The following is a 16952-nucleotide window of genomic DNA, read 5'->3' as shown; positions in this document are numbered from 1 at the left end:
CAAACCAACTTCCAAGAGCATCAGATGAGCATCTGACAAGGCCCTGCTCCCTACTCCTTTCCAGGCCACCTGGCCAGCGGCTTGGCACGAGCAACTCTAGGGCTGGTAACTATGATAACAACCTTGCAGAACCTGTGTGTGTGTGTATGAATGAATGTGTGAATAAATATGAAATTGAATGGAATGGTATAGCTATAACTAACTGCTTACTATGATTCTTTCTGTATTCACAATAAATGTGGCATTTTGCCTTTTCCCTTTTAATAAGATCCTGCTGGTTTTTATTTTATTGGTATAACAATCTGATGGGAGAGGAAATGTCAGGGTGTAGTTACGCTCTTCTTGGGGAGAAGGAGAGGACAGGTAGGTATTCTTCTCACCATTTTAGAGATGAGAAGCTTGGAAACATAACTAAGTTGACTTGCCCAATATCACAGGGTAAGTCTACAGCAGAGCTCAAAAATGAATCCAGAACTCCTGGCTCCCAGTCCTTAGTTCTAACTAGGTAACTACCTCAAATATCAGTGAGTGCCACTGAATCCAAGCACCATCTGAATGCTGTGTTGTACATGTGCCTGGTTTACATCTTTCTAGTACCCACAGGTGATTGTCATGCCCTATCTTAAGCTGTTTCTTGCACAAGTTATAAATACGTTGCTCTTTTATTCTCGCTTTATAAGTCAGTCCCTTCAGCTCACAAATCCTATTTGCTGCTCTTCTCTGAAATAGTGCCAGTTTGTCTACATCTTTCTGGTACTGATGTGCACAGAAAGGAATGCACTATCCTAGGTACAGTCTCATCAGACCCTGAAAGAGCAGCTCTCACCTATCTTCCTGCTCTGTGATGTGAAGAATCTGAATACAAACTCCCAAATCATGTTTTTTTGTTGCTGGCATATTTTACCACAAACTTGTAACTAATTCTCATAGGCTTTGTAGATCTGTTGGTATTAATGCTTACCCTGCCTTGCAGCTTCTTCCCCTCCCAGATGTATGAGTTTGCATTTTGTTTCCAAAGTCAAACCTCAGTTTATTTCCTGTCCACATTTCTAACTTCTCTACAAGTATGTCTACACTGCAGCTGGCCTGTGCCAGCTGACTTGGGCACATGCAGCTCAGGCTAAGGGGCTGTTTAATTGCCGTGTAGATGTTCAGGCTCAGGCTGGAGCCTGGGTTCTACGAGCCTGTGCGGGGAGAGGGCCCCGGAGCTCAGGCTGCGACCCAAGCCGGAACATCTACAAGGCAATCAAACTGCCCCTTAGCCTGAGCTGCATGAGTACCACAGGCTTTTAATTGCAGTGTAGCCATAATCTCTATCAGCCATAACATTCTCAATGACTGCAAAATCTTTTTATTGGCTTATTAGCATTATTGTGGTGTGAAAAATGTTTCTTTGGAGTCTGGACCTTGACAATACCTTGACCAAGAAATCTGGACCTTGACAAAAAATAATTGACCACCCCTGCTCTACATTCTCCACTTATGCTAACTTCTCACCTAGATATGGAACAAAAATATTTAATAAAACCTAATCTAGTTGTATCCCAGAAGGCACCTGCTGCCATACTCCCTGTGCATGAGATGCATCCAGCGGCATGGCAGCTGTCTAACACCCCTTCAGCCGTATAACTGCTATGGCTCCACTACACGTGGTGAGGGCAGCTGCAAACTGAGTACATGGGAACACTGGACATAGCTCTGAATGGAGCAGAGGGACAGCCCAAGGAGGGATAAAACTGTAGCATCTGGGACTGCAGTTGTACAGACCCAGTGGTGACAAAGCCCTGTTTATGGGGTTTCAGCCTCCCTTTCAGAGCAGGAACTAGAATAGGGGCTGCGGACCTGATGTGCAAGAAAAAGACTCCAGCCCCCTCCATATTTTTCTGCACAAAATATATTTTCTCAAGCTTTGTGCAAGTTTGGGGGTGAATTTCACCCGAATGCATTTGGTTCTCTCCCCTCGGGGCCAAATGTAATTTATAGTAATGGAATTGTGGTATATATTTAGGACTCTCCTCTACCCTCAATCCAATGGCAGGTTTGTATGAAGATCAAGAGTAGAGTATGGCTTTCAGTAGTAATACAACTTTTAATTAGCATTTATACATGACTTTATTGACACATTCACCAACACTCAGTGGAAGAATAGTCTACTCCTTAGACCACCACTTTCTTCTTTTTAATTCATCCTCCTTTTACTGTTACTATCCCTCTATCATTTCTTTCCCTGCAGCTATTCCTCATTCCTCTCCACGATGTGGGCTTCATGCCCTCATCAATGAGGCAGTGCTGCCATTAGAAGAGTTATCATTAAGAGTTAGAATTAACTTCCCTCCCGTTTGGATGAACTTAGAGATGGAGGAGCCTACACCTTTCAGAGATTGGTTCAGGCTGGTGTCAAGCACAGGAAATCAACCACTATCAGTTCCCAGCCTGTTCGTATCTGGAAGGTTTTCTTCACAACAATGAGGCTTAGAAACTTACTTTTTGTTATTAAATGAAAGCTGAGATTCTGTAGAATCTGACCATAGCATGCAGTCCATGGAAATATATCAAATGGGCCAGGTATTTGACACCACAGCACGAAAATGTTAAGTGCGATATCTAGTCACAATGTGATATAGCAAGTGTGTAAAGGAACAATGAGTGGCATCAGATTGACACTCACAGGGGTCATCAGAAAAGTTGGAACATTCAGGTCCATCACAGCCGTCTGCCACTTGAGCTAATGCAGTAAAAGATAGCGATAGGTTGTCATCTTCTACGTGGACCAGCACTTACACACACACTTTGCTAGAGCGTTGTGGTGCTGACAGTTAGCCAGCTCAGATCAAAACCTCAAAGAAGTGTTAGGTGTACTAATTCACTTGTGCCTGGTTATCAAAGAGATGTTAAGTGGGCTAGTAGACATAGGCCCATTCACTTGTGCTGACAGGAATCAAGAAAATGCCAAGAGGCATTATAATGGTATCAAGCCAATGCACCTGCCTGTTAGAATAGTTCAAATAAATGTTAGTGCTATTTTCTACACATATCTGTAATTTGATTTGCATTATATGTATACCCTATGCTTAATTAACCCTAGATCAGAGGTTTGTGTTAGCAGTAAGATGAGAATTTGCTTGATGTGTAAACTTCCTGAAAGCTAATGAATGTTATCTGTATTGTTTTCACTTATCTATCCCTATTAGAATATAATGGCAGGCAACTGCATACATATATCACTGTAACTGGGTTACTTGTCTATGCATAGGAAGTAAAATGTTAATTTCAAAACAAGTGGTCCTTCATATGGTGACCTGAGGTAAAAAACTCAAAAGGCACTCTTCATCAAAGGGAGAGCCTATGCTATGAGTACAAGCATTTGCTTGGCTGCTTTTCAGAGGAAACAGCTATAAAAGTGTGCCCTGGGGATGATCTGTTTCAGGGATTGGTAACCTTTGGCACATGGCCCATCAGGGAAATCTGCTGGCGGGCCTGGATGGTTTGTTTACCTGCAGTTTCCGCAGGTTCGGCCAATCGCAGCTCCCACTGGTCGCAGTTCGCCACTCCAGGCCAATGGCGTCTGTGGGAAGTGGTGCGGGGCAAGAGATATGCTAGCTCCTGCTCCCGCAGCCCCCATTGGCCTGGAACAGCGAACCGCAGCCAGTGGGAGCTGCGATCAGCCAAACCTGTGGACGCTGCAGGTAAACAAAGCATCCCGGCCTGCCAGTGGCTTTCCCTGACAGGCTGCATGCCAAAAGTTGCGATCCCTGATTAATTTGGATGCTGTTAGGGGGCATTCCAGATACAACACAGAGGTCACCAAAGACATTTTGGGAAACCCTGAGAGACTTATGGAAACTAGCAGACATCACTGCTATCATTTTGGACTTACAAACTTGGACTCACTGTTATATATATTACCTGCTTTAACCTCTCAATATCTTTCATTTCTTAGCTAATCAATCTTTAGTTTAGTTTAGTAAAGAAATTGGCTTCACCATTGTCTTTGGTGATATCTGAAGTATACCTTGACCTGGGTAAGTGGCTGGCCCCTTGTGGCTGGGAGTAATAAAGTGTGACAATTTTTGGTTTTAATAACCTTTCATCAAGTCCAGTTTGTGTGGGTGGTAATATAGGCTGGAGTGTCTAAGGCAACTGGCTGTGGCTCCATGGTAAACTAGTGCAGTGATCGAAGTGCACACATTTGTTGCTGGTTTGGTGAAATCTAATTATAGAATATACCACCAGTTTGGATATGTCTGCCCTGTTTTCTTGACAGTCTGACCTGAGATTGGCACTCTCATCTGTCACCCAATGCAGATTCTGTGACATGGGTTTCATAGACAGCAGAGGAATGGTGAAATTCAGGTATCTTGGGTTCTATTTGGGGGTCTGGAGGAAAGACAATTCTGCCCGTATTCCCTCCAGACTGTCTCTGTCCTATCTTTTCCCCACACTTGTCTTCCTGATGTCCCATTTTCCTCTCCTAAGCAGTCCTACTGTCCACTCAGGCTTCTTATCCCAGTCCCAGTCCCCTTCCTCAGCAAGTCCTAGTCTCACCCCTCTGGATTTCTTCTCCCAATCCCATGTCCTTGCTCCCCCACCCCACGGTCAGTCTTCCCCACAACACCTATTTCCTCATCTGATTTCAATTTCCTCCAAAAGTTCACAGTCAATGCTAAAAACTGGGCTGACAATTGTTGTACATTTTTCAGTTTCATAGTTGCATGCAGATTATTTAGCAATTTCTCATATACTGTACATTAATATGTATGTTGAGGGTTCTACTCTTTGGTGATTCTCTCATTCTTTGCTGCTTTAACAATAAAACATTTGCGAAATTTAATATGAATGTGAGCAGTGTTTACGTTAACTTGTTTATGTTACTTCAGTACCTCCTGGATAATGATTTACTAATCACAATGGTCCTCATTACACTTGAGATATTTTGGGTCAAACTCTGCAGTATCGAGGCCCTGAGTAATGTCTCATGGACAAGAAGTTGTTTCAAATCTGTAAAATATGTCTGTATAGCCATTGGTATTTTTATTCCTCTATTGCCTAAAATAACCTATATTTCTGGTAATTCACATGACAGTCACATCAGAAGTATGTCTGCTGGGTTTCCTGTTTTGGGCTGGCTCATCAGACTGAAGAAAAGGGCTAAAAAAAAAAAAAAAAAAAGACTGAATTGACTGCTTCACTATATTTCCATTTTTTTCAATTACATAAAAACAAAAAAGAGAACAGAGATAAGCCTAATGTTAAAGTGTAGAGTATCACAGGAGTTGAACTGCACCAAAAAAAGTGCCATCTCCATCCAATGATATTTTGGCCCTTCTCCGTGGTATTGTAAGTTGAAGTTCATCCCCTTCTTCTAATTTTGCAATGCCTGGAAAAGAATTTGGAATATCTTTAGATAGGTATTTTACATGTGGTAGTATCTTAATAGATTGCATTCAGAGAGTCTTTTGTATTACCTAAACACACATTATTTGCAATAAAAAAAAAATAATATTGGGCCCAATCTTGCAATCTTTACTCAGGCAAAGCTCACATTTAAATTCACCTATGATTTTGACCTTACATTTGAATGTCATTCCATAATGATTACATTCTGTTCTTAAAGAACTACTGCCACACTTCAGCAAAGTTACCATAAACATAATAAATGGCCTTGTATTAGTCATGTATTTCTTGTCCTCCAATTGGTGATTACTACAATATTTATATGCAAAGAATTTTTCCTTTCTAATTAGCTCCCTGCTACATGCGTCATTTAGCAATGGGACAATCCAGTGTCTGTCTCTCAGAACAGTTTTTATTGTGGTGATGCCATATACAATGAACTCTGGCATCAGTGAATATATCAGGCACTTGGGTACAGAAGAAAACATCCATAGAGAGAGCTTGCTAAACAACAATGATGGGAAAAGAAGTCTAGAGAAGTAAAAGCCATTAAAAGTGTTTTGGTACAATATAGTCTGACAGGCTGCAACAATGGCTCTTTAAACCTTGCACAGGGGTTAGTATAACACACAAATGTTTACAGCAGACTGCTGGAGCTCTGCTAATATAAAAGTATTATTTTTGTCTTGGTGTGCATATCTTGATTTACTTGCATGCAACATTTCTGATGGGACTGTCAAACACACTCCGCATTGGCCTAACTCTGTTTGCACTTAAGTCAATGATGAGACTCCAGTAATCTTTATTAGGAGCAGAGAGTTAGGCTGATACTGACTGCTTCATCCTAAAGATGCTTAAATCCATATTTGGTTGACTAAAGCAGAAGACAGAGCCATAAAATGGCTATTGTAGTATCTACAGTAAACACAGATTTGGGCATCAAAGTATGAAAATTGGACTCTTTATGGAATTTCAATCATAATATATTGTTAATTGCACATAAACCAAAGTATGCCATACTTTCACTGGCAAGGTGATTTCTGATCCCATTACATTTTCACTATATGTAATCCTATATCACCACAAATTACATTTGGTACAGCTTTACTATAAATAAAGAAGGGTAAAAACTCAGATATTTACCAGCGGTATAGCAAGAATTATTAGGATAAGAATGAGGCATGTTTTGGATACAACGAAATAATGTCACCAAACTGAGATCATCACCAAATACACGAGCCTTTTTCCTTTGAATTAGATGTCCCATAGCAAATGTTGTATCTGTATATAAAACCTGAAGAATAAAGAAGAACCAAACTTCAGACATACACTGTGAAATTGTTAAGCACCCTAAGTCCAATATTAAAGTGAAATGAATATTCTTACCTGACCATATATGAAAAAGTAACCTGCTTCTTTGACCAATATTTTATTTCCTTGCTCTTCCAGAGCTGTTCCTCTTTTAAAGCTAAGAAGCCATGGAACAATGCTTGAGTCATCTAGAAGAGAGAGAGAATAATTTCTGGTAAGATAAAAATCAAAATTAGTTAGTTCCTTCTAGTTTCCTTTGGTCAAAAATCAACAGTGCTGACCTCTTGAAAAATAGCGGAGTTTAGAGAGGGGGGTTTTCCAATTTAAATGGGGAGATTTGCGAGAATTATCCAGATCCAAAATTTTCATTATTTTTTGTAACTGGCATTGTATTAATCAGAATACTGCTTGTTACTTATAACGCCTGGAGCTTGAGTAGAAAATATGAGAATACATGGAAGGCACAGTTACCTTTTTGCTGGATGTTACTTTTGCTATCAGCAATCAATTGCAGACAGGCCTGTAGCACTGAAAAGAAAAAATAAAAAAATAAAAACAAGACTCCTTTTGTAATGAAAGAAAACAAATGAGAGGAAGTAATTAAAAGAATGGTTTAAGATCTTGGGAGGGTAAAAAAAGTGACGAAGCATACTCATGAGGGAAATACTCTTATTCTCACTATGTGAAAGCAGGATCTCCCATTGCTTCTTGTGGCAGGTACTTGTCAGATGTGCAGAACAGCCATCAGATTTTCACATTAAAGGGTCCTGGAGAAATTCAGAGATCATGCAGCCAACCTTGAATACTATGATAAAACACTGGGCTTTCATCTGGGTTCCTAGTATACTTGAACAATGTTGTGTTAAGTCAGATGAGTTAGATGCTATTGGCTCCATTAGTTTAGTTACATTTCTAACTGAAACCCCACCAGACAATTCTCAGTTGTGATGGATGTCAGGCTTCCAAAAGATATTTTTTGCAGTATTTGCAGGAGTTCTTTAGTTTCACATAATATCAAAAGAAAATGCCAAGTGTGAATAAGAATTCATTTCATATAACATCCCTAAAAGAGTAAGACTTCCCCATGTTCCAGAACAATAGGACTGTAGTGAAATTGCCCAATCAAGAAAGTGCTGATATAATGTTTGTAAGAGAAATTGTTGCAATTACAGCTATAAAGCTTTTAGTACTTGTCAAAACTCATCCATTGCTTTAACGCTTTGACATTGCATGCATTGGATAGAAATACAGGATACACATTTAGTTATAGAAAAATAAGAAATATTGTGTCAAGTGTCAGAGGGGTAGCCGTGTTAGTCTGGATCTGTAAAAGCGGCAAAGAGTCCTGTGACACCTTATAGACTAATGGACGTATGGGAGCATGAGCTTTCGTGGGTGAATACCCACTGCGTTGGATGCCGGTATTGTGGTATTTTAAAGTGTTGGATCACAGTTAAATACAATTTAAGGCACCATAAAAAAAAATCTGCCACAGATAAGTGCCAGGAATCATAATAAAGGAGCCCATAAAGTTGCATTCACTAAGCACTGCTCTCAGTTAAGCCTTATGCTTTACTGCTACTTCAAAGGATGGAAGTGTTAAATAAAAAATGTCTTCAGTACTGTCCAGAAAGTGGATGAACGTGCTAATCGAGTAATTTATCAGAAACGAAGAGAAGAAAATCCTAATTTGTTGAATCTCACTTCCCTGAAGCAGATAAACTCTGTGGGCAAATTCTGCCACCCTTACTCATACTGCTCCACAAGCCGTTCTATTTTTTTTTTTAAACTAATGTTAAGACCTGTGTTCCTTATGACTGAGCCATAGTAACTATTTACTGGCTCCCAAGCTGTGCAGTAGACTACACGGAAAATTTCTTTCTGGCCTTCAGAAAAATCAATCCCTTTTGCATATGTAACTTTCTTTTAAAAGAATGAGAAGAGATCTGGTGTCAGATGTGTGGTCGTGGGCCTATCACTGCTACTTCTGGTGATTTTTATAGCATTTCTTTTTTACTAAACTACACTGGGCCAGATACTCAGCTGACATGAATCAGCCTAACTCCATTGACTTCAATTAAACCATGCTTATTGGCACCTGCTGAAGATATGGCCTGGTATTTTTATTACAACCACATCGCAAAACTACTCATCATTCCAGGCACTGCTAATAATTATTAAAGCAGTAATATCCTAAAGGTCTGATATCATCTGAGAAACTTTTTCATAAAAAGTACAAGTACCATGTCTATTACCACACAACGTATTCCTAATTATAACTACTAAAGAAAACCATCTGTTTGTCTAATCTTTTTGTGTCTCTAGATGGCACTGATTATAGTCCTTGGAATATAATCCTTTACTTTGTATAAGGAGGGGACAAAAGATGATGTAGTTTTGTTCGCTGGTGCTAGAGCAAATGCTAACTGGCAAATTAAACGTCTTATTTAAAACCACAAATTAAAGCACAGCAGTGTCCAAGAAACCAAAGTCTAGTTCAGAAATACCAACAGCAACAATTTTTTTAAACTTGTTCAAAATTCAGGAGCAACAGGCCCCGATTCAGCAAAATACTTTGCTTTGTTATCTTCAATGGGACTAGCCACATGTTTAAGTACTTTGCTGAATCAGGGCCATCGGGAGTAAGATTACTGCTTGTTAAATAGGAAATAAGGAAGAAAACTATTTTCTCTGGGGAATCAGTATGGGTCCTCAGCAAAACATTAGTTCTGATAGTCAATCTATTTCAAGAAGGAACCATGATTTACTCAGACTACAATGCCAAACACATACTATTTGTTAATTCTGTATTTGTGTGTGGAACTATTAAGAATAATGGATTGGAATGAATCAAAACACCCGAACCCTTATCTGAACACCCTAGACTCTGTGTAAATTCAGATCTGAGTTCTAACTTTCTGGGCCAAGCCCTTCTCTAATAATAAATGATAAATATAATAATATTACAATGTGTATAAAGTTGTTTAAGCAAAAAGAAAAGGATCTGTGTGTATAAAGTTGTTTAAGCAATAAAAATGTTGGCATACCGTTGGGCCATGTAGGTACCCATAGCTCTCCAACACCACTTTCTACAAGCCATTACCCTCTGATCCCACTGAGGGTTACCAAGAGATACTACACCATTTGCTCAAGAAACTCTCTGAAAAAGCACAAGAACAAATCCGCACAGACACACCCCTGGAACTCCGACCAGGGGTATTCTATCTGCTACCCAAGATCCATAAACCTGGAAATCCTGGACGCCCCATCACCTCAGGCATTGGCACCCTGACAGCAGGATTGTCTGGCTATATAGACTCCCTCCTCAGGCCCTACGCTACCAGCACTCCCAGCTATCTTCGAGACACCACTGACTTCCTGAGGAAACTACAATCCATCGGTGATCTTCCTGAAAACACCATCCTGGCCACTATGGATGTAGAAGCCCTCTACACCAACATTCCACACAAAGATGGACTACAAGCCATCAAGAACACTATCCCCGATAATGTCACGGCAAACCTGGTGGCTGAACTTTGTCCTCACCCATGACTATTTCACATTTGGGGACAATGTATACCTTCAAATCAGTGGCACTGCTATGGGTACCCGCATGGCCCCACAGTATGCCAACATTTTTATGGCTGACTTAGAACAACGCTTCCTCAGCTCTCGTCCCCTAATGCCCGTACTCTACTTGCGCTGTATTGATGACATCTTCATCATCTGGACCCATGAAAAAGAAGCCCTTGAGGAATTCCACCATGATTTCAACGATTTCCATCCGACCATCAACCTCAGCCTGGACCAGTCCACACAAGAGATCCACTTCCTAGACACTACAGTGCTAATAAGCGATGGTCACATAACCACCACCCTATACCGGAAACCTACTGACCGCTATTCCTATCTACATGCCTCCAGCTTTCATCCAGACCACATCACACAAAACATTGTCTGCAGTCAAGCTCTACGATACAACTGCATTTGCTCCAACCCCTCAGACAGAGACAAACACCTACAAGATCTTTATCAAGCATTTTTACAACTACAATACCCACCTGCTGAAGTGAAGAAGCAGACTGACAGAGCCAGAAGTTACCTACTACAGGACAGGCCCAACAAAGATAATAACAGAACGCCACTAGCCATCACCTTCAGCCCCCAACTAAAACCTCTCCAGCGTATCATCAAGGATCTACAACCTATCCTGAAGGACGACCCATCACTCTCACAGATCTTGGGAGACAGGCCAGTCCTTGCTTACAGACAGTCCCCTAACCTGAAGCAAATACTCACTAGCAACCACACACTACACAACAGAACCACTAACCCAGGAACCTATCCTTGCAACAAAGCCCGTTGCCAACTGTGTCCACATATCTATTCAGGGGACACCATCATAGGGCCTAATCACATCAGCCACACTCAGAGGCTCGTTCACCTGCACATCTACCAATGTGATATATGCCATCATGTGCCAGCAATGCCCCTCTGCCATGTACATTGGCCATACTGGACAGTCTCTACGTAAAAGAATAAATGGACACAAATAAGACGTCAAGAATTATAACATTCAAAAACCAGTTGAGGAACACTTCAATCTCTTTGGTCACTAGATTACAGACCTAAAAGTGGCAATTCTTCAACAAAAAAACTTCAAAAACAGACTCCAAGGAGAGACTGCTGAATTGGAATTAATTTGCAAACTGGATACAATTAACTTAGGCTTGAATAAAGACTGGGAGTGGATGTGTCATTACACAAAGTAAAACTATTTCCCCATGTTTATCCCCCCCACACACACACACACTGTTCCTCAGACGTTCTTGTCAACTGCTGGAAATAGCCCAGCTTGATTATCACTACAAAAGGTTTTTCCCCCCCGCTCTCCTGCTGGTAATAGCTTACCTTACCTGATCACTCTTGTTACAGTGTGTATGGTAACACCCATTGTTTCATGTTCTCTGTGTATATAAATCTCCCCACTGTATTTTCCACTGAATGCATCCGATGAAGTGAGCTGTAGCTCACGAAAGCTTATGCTCAAATAAATTTGTTAATCTTTAAGGTGCCACAAATCTTCCTTTTCTTTTCGCGGATACAGACTAACATGGCTGCTACTCTGAAAGTTGTTTAAGATCATCTAAAAACGTATTATAACAACTGAAGAAAGAAGATTAAATCATCATCATGATGACAGTATGCATTGCATTTGGAGTATTCAAAACTTGCATAATCTCCTGGGACCTCATACAGAAAAGAACTGCTCTTCTTAGAAGACAAGTTTTTCTAACTTTTACACCTCCAGGGGAAAAAATTATAGAAACCAAGTTTCAGAATGTAATTTGTCTTCCCTGAGCTAAATGGATACTTCTGAATTTAGAGACTCCAGGTGTAACAAACCACAGACAACACTTAAAGGGATGTGGCCTACCTATCTGAGCAATGCATGCTTATTTTCCAAAATACTAGGAAGGACTGTCCTGTGAGCCTAGTACAAGCTGCTGCTCTAGCAACCTGTTTCTTACATGAGACTGCAGACTGGGCTTATGAATACATCTATGCATGATCAGAGACTTCATATTGATATTATCATATCCCCTCCCATGCTGGTTTTATAAAATCCTATTTGCATAGTTACCCATGTCCTAATAAGTTGGGACCAACCTTCCAGTATATTAATTCTTGAAGAAATTTTCAAATGTGGGTGCCTAAAGTTAGGTACATACGTATGGATTATGGTAGTAATTAAAAGTGGCCTGAGGTGTCAAACTAACAAGTCCCATTGACACCAAGTAGAGCTGGCAGAGTTCAGTAACTTTGAAAAACAGACTACTTATGTAGGTACCTAAATATGGCATTAGGCACACAATTTAGGCATGCCTTAGGGTACCCAAGTTTGAAAATATTGGCATTAGTCCCCTAAGTATCTTTAGAGAAATGCTTGCTAAAAGGATTTCCATACATCCCTTCTTTCTTTCATGGCCCTCATATATTCTCCATGGACTTTCTGAAACATGCTTGAGTACTGTATAATTCTATATGAAGTGGGGTTTTGTTTGTTTCTATCCCATTTTTCTTCCAGGAGCTGCTTGCTTTATTTTTCATCCATAGAAGGGAATGATGAAATATCCCTATATAATTCAATTGTGTATTTTTAAGACTGGTTTATCTGGCACTCAGTACTATAAATACTTCAGATACATAAACTAGTAAAGACAGCCTAATTCCTGTGTAAGGACAGGTTAGTCGTATTTAGGGGATGTGACTCAGATCTAACATATATCCCCAAAATATTTGTTGCAGTATCTTGATATTAATAGATTGACCATTACTGTGTTATGTTCCACATAATAAGTATATACATATTAAATTCACATAATAGAATGTGTCTCTTTTATAAGGAAGAGTTTACTTAGTGTAACTATTTTTGAGTTTCCAGTATTTCACATAATATGCATAGTATTGATTCATCCAGGCAGTAAATTGGATCCTTCATGCTAAACTGCATGTCCTGGATTAAATCTCTTCATGCCATTTGGTCGAGGAGGGGTTGCTTCCTCTTTGACTTACATTGCTGTCAGCAGAAACATAAAACAAACATTTTTTTCTTTTCCAGACCAGAAGTAGAACTTCTTGAGAACTGCACCCATCTTTCCATTCCATTTGCAAAAACACTGGGTATCCTCATGACCTACTGGGGTCATTATGCTAGTCACTCTTTTTTCCCCCTTGAGGAATGGCAAGGAAAGATTGGCCAAGGCAGGGTGGGTTTTTTTCATTTTCCCCACAACAGTTCTGGAAACCAGTGGGGAAGGGCAGGAGGGTTAGGTTATAATTTGGGCTCTGTGTCTGTCCTGGAGGTTGCAGAAGTCATGGATTCCGTGACTTCTCTTGACCTCCATGACTTCTGCTGCAGGCATTGTGGCTGTTCCCGGGGCCGCCTGACCAGCTGGCCCTGGGGACAGCCACACCTGCCGCTGCTGAAGCTGCCCCGGAGCCAGTCACTGCTCCCCGGCTGTGGTCCTGGGGACAGCTGGAGCAGCGGTGGGGGGCGACTCCCAGCAGCTGCTGCTGCTGGACCCGCGTCGTCCCCCCAAAGACCAGCGGCCTCACAGCTAACATTTAGTCAGGGGTATTTATAGTACAAGTCATGGACAGGTTATGGGTCATGAATTTTTGTTTATTGCCCATGACCTGTGCTGTCCATGACTTGTATTAAAAATACCCATGACTAAATTGTAGCCTTAATTATAACGTTACAACTTAGCACACAAGACTCTTAGCAGATGTCCAGTGCAGGGCGTCGTTATAGAAGGTATATGATTGTCAGACATGATGGATTGGAAAAGGACTGGAAAAAGGAATTCCTAAAGAGATCTGAGAGAGTGCGGTTAGGGCTCCTGTGTCTGGTACAGTGGGGAGCCAACCCCCTCCTTTCATAGCTCCCTTTTACCTCTACAAGCAAAGGGTGGCAAGGTCCCAGCTATGGGATTGCTGGGACCAGGATGAGCATTATGTGGAAATGATTAAGCAACGACGACAACCTGAACTGTACAATTTATTGCCAAGTACACCCAGATATTTTATATGAATACAGTTGTGGACTAATTAAACCACATCCATTACCACCTCTCTTTCTTCTGGCAAGCCTGGAATAGCTAGAGGAAACAGACAAAAGATGATAGCTTCCTATAGCTAACATTGAAGTTTGCATGCTGTTAATTATTTAGATGGGACACGGGCATCTGCCAAAAAGGATCTTGCCAGTTGCGGGTGTGAATTTGCTGTCTTGTATGCCAGATTAGGCTATTGCACTGATGTTTGAATTATGTGGGAATTTTCTGTGGTTAAAGGGAGTCCCAAGCCTTTTGTTAGGGAAACTGAAGCAGGTGCTTTGTGACTTCTCAGTACACCACAGTAAATATTTGCTGTTAATTCATGGAATAACCACAAAAAACTTTACCAAAGCTTAAATTGACAAGGGCTTGATTCTAATAGCCCTTATTTTTCTCTGGCATCAAAGTTATTCTTGAGTTGCACTGGTGGAAATGAGATCAGAGTCAGGCCCACACAGTACATGTGAATGAAACTTTGGCACACACAGAGACTAATAATTTGGCTCAGATAACCAAAAACCACCTTCTTGTTCCTGGACATCACTTTGCACAGATCTCCGGCATAAAACATGTTGGCACAAAATGAACAAATGTAACCATGGTGTTTAATATGGGGCTAGTTTCAATTGTGCTGAAGACGCTATATTTTCCTCTGTCAGAAAGAAAGATACTCATTGCTCTTTAACAATAAAAAAGAAAGAAAAGTCCTGTCATGAATGGTTTGATGATTTGTCTGCCTGGGTGTTCATTATATGTACTCCTGGCAATAGTCTATTAACTCCCACTCAGTGCAGCAAGAGTTCTGACTTTGAGGGATAAGCATACCGCTATATTTGGAATTGTTGATAGAAACCATCTCTTTCCCATCTTCTTGGGCTTTAACTTTCAAAGGTACATATTGTACTAGCACCAATGATTATATATGATAAAAATATAATAGTATCCTCCAAAATAAACTTTAAAAAGACCATAATTGTGATGTGTTTATTTTTGCTTCATGCTAATCAAAACCCTACTATGTGGCCATTTTTACATGCAGAACTCCCAGCAAATGAAAAGAAGAGTATTAAGCAGGAGTTCCATGCAGGCAACAGCTTCTGGATTGGGTATATGGGATGAATGATGGTACATATATTTCAGGCTTTTTTTGTATTAATTTAAGATATAAAAGAAAACTAAGTTTGAATAAAATATTTAACATCATTATCAAAACTAGATTCTTCATATTTAATTAAACTTAAAATACTGTCTTTTACCTAACGAAGAGAGATGCCAACAATAATATTTTAGATGACATTTTCTATCGATTATTAATTTTTTATTAAACCAATGTAGTTATCTGTGAACTATGGTCAATAACCTCATAAGAGTTAAAGTAACACGTGAGACCATCAGAACTAAAATAGTCATAAAGATACTTTATGAATAAGTTGCTCTCTGAGGCCTTGAATTAGCAAAGCACTTAAGCACACGCTTAACCTTAAGCTCATGACTTCAAAATGAATTAAACAGAATCCGTAGGATCATTCAGCGCCTAGAAGGTGTGAGGACTTGAAGACTGAATCTGCAGTGACAACCATTTCCATGACTAAATGTGAGAGGATTCAGCACCATGAACACCACCATCCTTCCTGGTTACTCCAGCCCTATCTGCACACTATCTTCACTGTTTGTGAACCTCACTGGGCCAGAAAGTTTGATCCAGGGACATACAGTTTCGTAGTGAACACTGGTATGAGACTATTAAAGGAATTGGCACATGAAATTACAAGCCCATTAGCAAGAATTTTTAATGAATCTGTAAACTTAGGGGTTGTACAGCATGATTGGAGAATTGCATAACAGTTCCTATTTTTAAGAAAGGGGAAAAAAGGTGATCCGGGTAACTACAGCCCTGTTAGTTGGACATCTGTAGTATGCAAGGTCTTGGAAAAAATTTTGAAGGAGAAAGTAGTTAAGAACATTTGAGGTCAATGGTAAATGGGACAAAATACAACATGGTTTTACAAAAGGTAGAGCGTGCCAAACCAACCTGATCTCCTTCTATGACTACTGCGGGTCATACTGAAAGGTGAACTGTCAGGCTGGAGGGAGGTTATCAGTGGAGCTCCTCAGGGATCAGTTTTGGGACCAATCTTATTTAATCTTTTTATTACTGACCTCAGGACAAAAATTGGGAGTGTGCTAATAAAGTTTGCGGATGACACGAAGCTGGGAGGTATTGCCAATTCAGAGAAGACCGGGATATCATACAGGAAGATCTGGATGACCTTGTAAACTGGAGTAATAAGTTTACAAGTACTCCTTTTCTTTTTGCGAATACAGACTAACACGGCTGCTACTCTGAAACCAGTAATAGGATGAAATTTAATAGTGAGAAGTGTAAGGTCATGCATTTAGGGATTAATAACAAGAATTTTAGTTATAAGCTGGGGGCGCATCAATTGGAAGTAATGGAGGAGGAGGACGATGACCTTGGAGTACTGGTTGACCACAGGATGACTATGAGCCACCAATGTGATATGGCCATGAAAAAAGCTAATACAGTCTTGGGATGCATCAGGCGAGGTATTTCCAGTAGAGATAAGGAGGTGTTAGTACCATTATACAAGGCACTGGTGAGAC

At 40.3% G+C, this 16952-nt stretch overlaps 1 protein-coding gene across 3 annotated transcripts in view; it reads right to left on the bottom strand.

The window, feature by feature from the left end:
* Positions 1 to 2069: 2069 nt before the first annotated feature.
* TNFSF13B (TNF superfamily member 13b) overlaps positions 2070 to 16952 on the bottom strand; it is a 38308-nt gene continuing 23425 nt past the window's right edge. For all 3 annotated transcript variants that reach the window (XM_073349500.1, XM_073349489.2, XM_073349508.1), the window contains 4 exons: positions 7177 to 7233; positions 6781 to 6893; positions 6538 to 6688; positions 2070 to 5377 (listed from right to left, as the gene is read on the bottom strand). In XM_073349500.1, the coding sequence (XP_073205601.1) occupies positions 5265 to 5377; positions 6538 to 6688; positions 6781 to 6893; positions 7177 to 7233 (434 nt within the window). In that variant the 3' untranslated portion in view covers positions 2070 to 5264. The remainder of the gene's footprint in view (positions 5378 to 6537; positions 6689 to 6780; positions 6894 to 7176; positions 7234 to 16952) is intronic.

Source organism: Lepidochelys kempii, chromosome 1 (genome assembly GCF_965140285.1).
Source record: "Lepidochelys kempii isolate rLepKem1 chromosome 1, rLepKem1.hap1, whole genome shotgun sequence".
NCBI classification, from domain to species: Eukaryota; Metazoa; Chordata; order Testudines; family Cheloniidae; genus Lepidochelys; species Lepidochelys kempii.
The sequence above is the reverse complement of the archived record's forward strand: the minus strand, read 5'-3'. Positions and strand labels throughout refer to the sequence as shown.